This window comes from Osmerus mordax, chromosome 25 (genome assembly GCF_038355195.1).
Source record: "Osmerus mordax isolate fOsmMor3 chromosome 25, fOsmMor3.pri, whole genome shotgun sequence".
Classification (NCBI taxonomy): domain Eukaryota; kingdom Metazoa; phylum Chordata; class Actinopteri; order Osmeriformes; family Osmeridae; genus Osmerus; species Osmerus mordax.
In genome coordinates this window covers 2104650-2113412 of record NC_090074.1, presented here as the reverse complement: position 1 = coordinate 2113412, position 8763 = coordinate 2104650, and the positions used below count along the sequence as shown (strand labels likewise).

At 47.2% G+C, this 8763-nt stretch overlaps 1 protein-coding gene across 2 annotated transcripts; it reads left to right on the top strand.

Annotated features, from left to right (window-relative positions):
• The first annotated feature begins 1192 nt into the window (after nucleotides 1-1192).
• On the top strand, nucleotides 1193-8763 carry LOC136933440 (cullin-5). 2 transcript variants are annotated; one of them, XM_067228833.1, is made up of 19 exons: nucleotides 1193-1240; nucleotides 1921-2030; nucleotides 2136-2235; nucleotides 2540-2716; nucleotides 2963-3104; nucleotides 3428-3573; nucleotides 3800-3880; nucleotides 3967-4105; nucleotides 4554-4684; nucleotides 4826-4933; nucleotides 5318-5382; nucleotides 5544-5676; nucleotides 5959-6090; nucleotides 6225-6348; nucleotides 6480-6655; nucleotides 6994-7155; nucleotides 7672-7790; nucleotides 7907-8030; nucleotides 8485-8763. In XM_067228833.1, exons 1-19 carry the CDS (start codon nucleotides 1217-1219, stop codon nucleotides 8677-8679), a joined length of 2388 nt encoding a protein of 795 aa, XP_067084934.1. In that variant the 5' UTR covers nucleotides 1193-1216; the 3' UTR covers nucleotides 8680-8763. The 2 variants fall into 2 exon arrangements, with proteins under 2 accessions (XP_067084934.1, XP_067084935.1); XM_067228834.1 differs by having other exon boundaries at nucleotides 1211-1240; nucleotides 3967-4060.

The following is an 8763-nucleotide window of genomic DNA, read 5'->3' as shown; positions in this document are numbered from 1 at the left end:
GGCGTACAGATAGCGTATGCATAGTTAGCCACGCATGCCAGACGCTTTTATCCAAAGCAACGTACAATTTACAGCCAGCGGTTACGACCATAGACTGTAGTTCACAGACAGTGGTCGCTTTATATCAACCTAGGGTTTTATACACAAACGGGGAGTTCAATAAATCATGTTTAGTCTATGTATGGTTCTCGCTAATTATACCACGTTAAAAGAACAAAAGTCACACAGCAAGGCTCACGTCGCCGTGAAGGGTATCCTTACTTTTAAAAGCAATCCCCGCGTTGTTGACCAGCACATCCAATCCTCCATAAATGTTCTGCAGAAAGTCACGAAGTTTCACAGCACTTCCTTGATCACAGATGTCCAGATGTTGGAAAATTGCCTTAAATCCCTCGGATTTAAGCAATTCCACGGCCTCTTTCCCGAGTTTCTCATTTCGGGCAGTAAGGATTATGTCCCCGGGAAACTTCGCCTTGCAGAGCTCTTTCACAATTGCAAATCCAATGCCTTTATTGCCACCGGTCACGACTGCAACTTTCTTCGACATTTTCTCTCTGAATGTGCGTGTTTACAGTTATGAGTGGCTTGGTATTATAGCACTTCGGATTCTATAGTCCAACCCAACGACTACTCCAGTCTCACCCAATGATCTAGCTATAGATAGCGTAGCAGCCTTGAGAAAACAAAAGAATATGCTTAGTCACGATGATATCCTCATCCAATTTTCATAATTTTGATATACAAAATAAACGAGGTTGCAATGGTGGGAGGTTGAGATATCTATATTCACCGAATCAAATTACTTTGCAATCGATGTGGCCATGGTACAGAACAATAATATGAGAGCAAATGAGAAATTTGAAGAAAGCTGGGTTGTGACGAGGTCACTGTACTCCGGTTGCGTTATGGATCTGCATTAGCGTACAGCTATCAAAACAATTCTGCTTATGAATAAACCATTTGACTTTTAAATATACTTTTTTATACCCATAATCGAATGCCTAATAACATTTTTGCAAGATACGGCGGGACATAAACCTGATTATTATGGCCATTGGAAGCATGGGAATATTAGGCCTACTGATTCTTCAGATCCAGTCTACACTACGTTTATTTTAAACTAGGTTTACCTTTATTTACATAATGCATGACGTTCACAGGCAGCGTGATAGGATTGATTGTCGCGAGATTGTGCGAGGGTATAGGTTCAGTAAACATGGCGACGTCTAATTTGCTCAAGGTAGGAGACTCTTCAATTCAATAAGCTCAAAAGCATTTGTAATGATTGGTTGCAATTGCTGTCTGTTTCGAATAGTGGTATTACTTTTGTTGGTCTTGCTTGAGACCTACCTAAAACCTGGCAGTCCCGTCTCCAACTGTCTCTGTGCTAACAACTGTAACAGTGGTTAAGCCTGCTATCTAGCTAGCTTGCTAGCTACGCCAGTAAACATGGGGCCGACCAGCACATAAGCCAGTTAGCCATCTAGCTCCTGTCTAGCTGAATTGCTTTTCCTAACGCGCAACGATTTCTACACATACATTTCGTTGATAGTTGGTAGTTGTTAGTAAGTAAACATTGTTCAACGTTAGACTGTGTCTTACATTGTGCATGCTAGCGAGCTGCTAGGAGTATATTTGTAAACTCTCTCTGTCAGTGTTCATGTGTCTGCATAGACTCTGAGAATACAAGCATCTCATTCGCATGCCCAACATCGGTTGTGTGTTGTTGTTGTCAGAATGAAACCGTGAAAGTGTTCCTTTTAAGGTACTCCGAGTGGGAAACAGGAGCCTATTTCAGTTGTTTCAAAAACGACTCCTGTCAGTGTCGTTATTAGACAGCCTAGCTGCATAATACTAATACAGGCCACATGCATATCCATCGTATAGTGGATCAAACCGGCTCTTCTCTTCTTAACTCAGAACAAAGGCTCCCTCCAATTTGAAGACAAGTGGGACTTGATGCGCCCAATCGTCTTGAAGTTGCTCCGACAGGAGTGCGTCACCAAACAACAGTGGTTTGACCTTTTCTCGTGAGTATAGCTCCGTTGTGGATATGAGAAACGTCATGCCTGAGAGATGACGTACAACGCAGTAGCCATAGGGTATGTGTAAACGACCTCTTCCTGTTACCGTAGAGACGTCCATGCAGTATGTCTTTGGGACGACAAGGGTCCAGCCAAGATCCACCAAGCCCTGAAAGAGGACATTTTAGATTTCATCAAGCAGGCACAAGCGGTAGGTCCTTCAAGCTTGGGAAAAGTCTATGCAAGGATTCGATAAGTCGTCACTGGCAACACACTTATCACCCAGACACATACCCATGGTGCACTCGCTGTATAAAACAAGCCTACATGTCTTCGCTTCATTTGTTGTCTCCCTAAGTAAAGCCTGGTTTATGCCTTTTGTAAGCATGCTAAAAGGGACATTATTTGTGTTCCACCTGGTGACATACTCACCTCCATGTGTACATTTGGCTCGATAGAACATTGCAAGGTGCTACTGCCTTTTCGTGACACGGGCGCTGTGTTGTCTCCCACAGCGAGTGCTGAGCCACCAGGACGACACGGCCCTGCTCAAGGCCTACATCGTGGAGTGGAGGAAGTTCTTCACCCAGTGCGACATCCTGCCCAAGCCCTTCTGCCAGCTGGAGATCACCCTGATGGGGAAGCAGGGGAGCAACAAGAAGTCCAATGTGGAAGACAGCATTGTCAGGAAGGTGAGGAGGACAGCGATGGGGGGAAAAGAGAGAGAGAGGAAGGAGGATGATGGAGAGAGATGGAAGAAGATGAAGAAGGAGGAAGCATTTCTGATTTATGTTTTACATAAACATAACAGGGATTGGGGGGTTTATGACTTATAACTACTACTGCTATCAAGTTTGGGGTCATCATTTAAGTGAGATAATTCGCTCTGGTCTCTCCTCTCTCTCCCCTCTCTCTCTGTGCCCGCCCGCCCGCGACAGCTCATGCTGGACACCTGGAACGAGTCGATCTTCTCCAACATCAAGAACAGGCTGCAGGACAGCGCCATGAAGCTGGTCCACGCCGAGAGGCTTGGGGAGGCCTTCGACTCCCAGCTGGTCATAGGGGTCAGAGAATCCTACGGTGAGAACCAGGAAACTAGCCTCGTTCTCGTAACGGAAATTTGATCTGCAGTCTAAGTACTCAGCTGTGCCTATCCCTTTCTGCATGTAGTACATTTACATTTAGTCATTTATCCGACACTCTTATCCAGAGCGACTTACAGTAAGTACAGGGACATTCCCCCAGAGGCAAGTAGGGTGAAGTGCCTTGCCCAAGGACACAACATCATTTTTCACGGCAGGGAATCGAACCGGCAACCTTCTGATTACGAGCCCGATTCCTTAACCGCTCAGCTACCTGACACCCTAGTAACCAGGGGTGCTCTTCTTCCACCTCTCCTGCAGTGAATCTGTGCTCTAACCCGGATGACAAGCTGCAGATCTACAGGGACAACTTTGAGAAGGCCTACCTGGACTCCACTGAGAGGTTCTACAGAACACAGGCCCCCTCCTACCTCCAGCAGAACGGAGTCCAGAACTATATGAAATACGTGAGCCCTCGGCCTTCCTCTGTCGTATAAGAGACTGATCGTTGTGTACTAAGTTTTTTTGTAATGTGCACATTTCTTTCGGCCCTCTTTCCCAGACAAGCTGACCAGCCTTTGTTTACTTTCTGATAGAAATGTTAACGTAGATATTCTTTCCTAAAAAAAAAAATGTCTTTGTTGGCTTATACAATGTTTTATTTGTATTTGATGTCTTTATTTTCCCAAACAGGCAGACGCCAAGTTGCGAGAGGAGGAGAAGCGGGCGCTGCGGTACCTGGAGACGAGGCGAGAGTGCAGCTCCGTGCAGGCGGTAAGTACTGCCCCCTACCTTCACACCGTAACACGGTGACATCGAGCCGAGACGAGTCATTTGCGTTTTCTGGTCCCCCGCATCAGCTCATGGAGTGCTGCGTGAACGCTCTGGTGACGTCGTTCAAGGAGACCATCTTGGCAGAGTGTCCAGGCATGATCAAACGAAACGAGACAGAGAGTGAGTACGGCCGGAGCACTCCAGCCAAAGGCACAGCCAGCTCAGGTTTGCAAAAGAAATGTCATGTCCGTGACTTCACTTCCTGTCCGTGACTTCACTTCCTGTCCGTGCCCCCACTTCCTGTCAGTCCTCCCTCCACCGTTTGATGTCAGCCATACGTACAGGACTGTATTCCTTTATATCCTTGACGTCAGTATCTGACCTACACCCAAGCACATCAGGAACATGCCAGTAATCCCCAGTGTGTCCTTGTAGATTAAACTATACAAACCTATGTGTGCATTTTAGCATATCATAAATGTATTAATAATATTGTATGCATATAGTTTTTAGTATTGAGCGTACATTTAGTATTGAGCTAAACTGATGGCTGCAAGCCTTTTAGTCCGGGTTATCACCACTACTACCCTACTGTGCAGTGCCGGTGCTGTAGATGTGCAGGGCTACCTAGGCCTCCCCAGGACAGATGTGTGACTGTGTGGTTCCTCCGCAGAGCTGCATCTGATGTTCTCGCTCATGGACAAGGTTCCCAACGGGATCGAGCCCATGCTGAAGGATCTGGAGGATCACATCATGAACGCCGGCCTGGCGGACATGGTGGCGTCCGCGGAAACCATCACCACGGTGAGGGTGGCCAGCATGCGCACGCATGCTGGCCACACACACACACACACACACATTCAGTCAACAAGCGATTTAAAATTCTACAGAAACAAATCGAGAGATACGTCACTGAATTACCTGTGTGTGTGTGTGTGATGACAGGACTCTGAGAAATACGTTGAGCAGCTCCTCACTTTGTTCAACCGCTTCAGTAAACTGGTGAAAGAGGCTTTCCAGGACGACCCCCGCTTCCTAACAGCCAGGGACAAGGTAGGCTCCACCCCCCTCTGTCTCCTGCCAGCACGCCAGTATCCTGCTTTAGAGATCAATCATTAAAAAATAAAAATAAAACTATACTACTAAAATGTAGCAGACCACAGTGCCCTCTGGTGGCCGATACACACACTTACATTTACATTTAGTCATTTAGCAGACGCTCTTATCCAGAGCGACTTACAGTAAGTACAGGGACATTCCACCCGAGGCAAGTAGGGGGAAGTGCCTTGCCCAAGGACATAACGCCATTTTCACGGCGGGGAAATCGAACCGGCAACCTTCTGATTACTAGCCCGATTCCCTAACCGCTCAGCCACCTAGCTAACCCTGATGGTTGTTGTGTACCATTTAACAAATACCCAAAACGTGTTTTTCCAGGCTTACAAAGCGGTTGTGAACGACGCCACCATTTTTAAACTTGAACTGCCGTTGAAGCAAAAAGGGTAAGAGAAAACCTCTTCTGGTTACCCCAAGAATGTTACCCCAAGAATATTTACACAATTTTTGTAAAAAAAAAAAAATTCTTCAAAGAATTTGTATTTGACCTGTATGTGGTTTTCATTTCTGTCCTGACTCTACCTGGTCTCCTTTCCTGGCGGGTCAGTGTGGGTCTGAAGACCCAGCCCGAGTCTAAATGTCCAGAGCTTCTGGCAAACTACTGTGACATGCTCCTGAGGAAAACCCCTCTGAGCAAGAAGCTCACCTCCGAGGAGATCGAGGCCAAACTGAAGGAAGTTGTAAGTGCGTGTTTTTAAACGTGGACTTTGTAGGGACGAAAAAACGCTCAAAACTGGTAAATCGGCGTGGCTAAGGGTCTCAGTCGGCCCCTGGTCATGAACGTAGACTCTGGGTGTTTTGTTTATGGTGAGTATGGGCTCAGTAGAAGACCTCCGTGACTTTGAGAGGGCAGATGTTGATGCTCTCGGGTTTTGGCGGGAGCCGCGGTGACATCAGAGTGACATCAGAGTGACATCAGAGCTACCTGTGTTTTCATGTCGATCGTTTGTGTCTGCGTCTAGCTGCTGGTGCTGAAGTACGTCCAAAACAAAGACGTCTTCATGCGCTACCACAAAGCCCACCTGACCAGACGCCTCATCTTGGACATCTCAGCTGACAACGAGATCGAAGAGAACATGGTGGAGTGGCTCAGGGTACGGTGTGTGTGTGTGTGTGTGTCCGTCCACATAAAGCGCTTGTATAACACAGACACTCGAGGAAGGGGTGTGTGTGCAGGTTTTTCCTCTTGTGGCAGCGATTGGCTAATTTCGGTCACGTGTCCTCACAGGAAGTCGGGATGCCTGCAGACTACGTAAACAAGCTGGCAAGGATGTTCCAGGACATCAAAGTGTCGGAAGATCTCAACCAGTCTTTCAAAGAGATGCACAAACACAACAAATTGGCGTTGCCAGGTAACAGACAGCAAACGGTCTCTACCTGGACCTGACCCGGGTCAGGACCCGTGTGCCGTCCTGTCGGGATTTCACTGCATTTCTCATGTATTTCTCAAGATGCTGTGTGTGTTTGCTTGCGTTCCCACCAGCCGACTCGGTGAACATAAAGATCCTGAACGCCGGGGCGTGGTCGCGGAGTTCGGAGAAAGTGTTCGTCTCGTTGCCCACGGAGCTGGAGGACCTGATCCCGGAGGTGGAGGACTTCTACAAGAAGAACCACAGCGGACGCAAGCTACACTGGCACCACCTCATGTCCAACGGCATCGTGAGTGACATGCCTGAAAGCAACAGCTGCTCCTGGCATGCTGTAGCACTGTGTTTAGAAGGAGGTATCTCCTTGGAGATGGTGTGGAGAAGGTCTATGAATGCTAAATTATCAACAATAATTCGACTTACTGTCCCTTGAGGGGACATATTAGCATAGTTGCTATTGATGTTGAAAAAAAGAAAGTTGGTTTGAGTTGGTTTTTTACTTATAGAGGTTCTTTAATATGTTACCCCTGGCATTATGTTACAGATCTCACACACAGTTTTGAATTTGTGAAACATTTCTTTGGTCGAAACATCTAAATGTTCTTTCACTGCACGCCTCTCTCTGGTCAGATCACCTTCAAGAACGAGGTGGGGCAGTACGACCTAGAGGTCACGACCTTTCAGCTGGCCGTGCTGTTCGCCTGGAACCAGCGGCCCCGGGAAAGGATCAGCTTCGAGAACCTGAAACTGGCCACTGAGCTTCCTGACGCTGAGCTGAGGCGCACGCTCTGGGTGAGGGGCTTCAGGGACGGCACCCACTTCCTGTTTCCTGTACCGTAGAGTTCAGTAGAATCCTCATCATTATAAAACAGTTGGGTTCTATCGACTTATTTAGCTGTTTCTGATTGGACGAGAGACGTTCCATGAGTTGAAATATCCCGGGACATACCAACTCGGACTTTTCACAGCTAATAATAAATCACTCCGCGATGAAACATTCGCGTTGATACATATAAGTAACCATAACAACTCATCAATGACGCAAACCTATAAAATAAAATGCTAATATTTTTTCTACCTTTCAAAACTTATTTTCGAAAATATTTTTCAAACCATTCCACAATTTTTTTTAATTCTTAAACTAAAAGTTAGTTGCGAGCCTTCGGTACATTATTAATTGTTTTTATGAAATAAAAGAAAAGAAAAAAGTGGTCTGGGATCTTAACAAATATATCATTGTTTGGGCTGGGTATTTTAATTTTTTCTTTACTAAACTTCCTCCTCTTCCCCCTCTCTCCTGTCCTGAAGTCCTTAGTGGCGTTTCCTAAACTGAAAAGACAGGTGCTATCGTACGACCCCGTCGTGGGGTCACCCAAAGACTTCTCAGAGGGCACGCTATTCTACGTCAACCAGGAGTTCTCACTCATGTAAGATCTTTGAAATACCAAAGGAAACGTCTTCTTAATTGGTTTACTCCAAAAAAGTGTGTGTCGTGCATGTAGAGTATATTTAGGTTGTTGATACTTAGGGTTCTTCACAACAGAAAAAACTCCAAGGTCCAGAAGAGAGGGAAGATCAACCTGATTGGCCGACTCCAGCTCACCACTGAGCGAATGAGAGAGGAGGAGAACGAGGGAATTGTCCAGCTCAGGATATTAAGAACTCAGGTAGGAGTCTCACCGCTTTGTCAATAAATCTATGTTGGACCATTTCCAAGTTATCATCGTTTTATGTGCAGGTCATGATTATTAATCGTTGATCATCTTCATTGCCAGATATCTGCTGTTTTGTTAGAGACATTGACTTGGCCCACACACACACACACACACACATCAACCTGTCAATATACTAGGAGGCATTTCATCTCGATCATTGTACTCGGCTAATATCTACTGCTCTGTTATTGATATTGACTTTCTCCTCCCTCCCTCTCCCCCTCCCTCTTCTCCTCCCTCCCTCCCTCCCTCCCTCCCTCCCTCCCTCCCTCCCTCCCTCCCTCCCTCCCTCCCTCCCTCCCTCCCTCCCTCCCTCCCTCCCCCCCCCCTCCCCCTCCCTCCCTCCCTCCCTCCCCCCCCCCCCCCCCCCTCCCTCCCTCCCTCCCTCTCCCCCTCCCACCACCAGGAGGCCATCATCCAGATCATGAAGATGAGGAAGCGCATCAGCAACGCCCAGCTGCAGACGGAGCTGGTGGAGATCTTGAAGAACATGTTCCTGCCCCAGAAGAAGATGATCAAGGAGCAGATGGAGTGGCTCATCGAGCACAAGTACATCAAGAGGGATGAGATGGACATCAACACCTTCCTCTACATGGCATAGCGAAGCACTCTGGGTTGTTGCTCGCGGCGACAGCGGTCAGCCTGGGTGGGAGGGGGAGGGGGGAGGGCTCATGCCTGACGGACA

Excerpts from the sequence above, each read along its gene's own strand:
- LOC136933440 (XM_067228833.1), top strand. The coding sequence starts at position 1,217 with ATGGCGACGTCTAATTTGCTCAAG. Across the intron at positions 4,106-4,553 it reads CAAAGGCACAGCCAGCTCAG|AGCTGCATCTGATGTTCTCG; the intron begins GTTTGCAAAAGA and ends GTTCCTCCGCAG. Across the intron at positions 6,656-6,993 it reads ACCTCATGTCCAACGGCATC|ATCACCTTCAAGAACGAGGT; the intron begins GTGAGTGACATG and ends CTCTCTGGTCAG.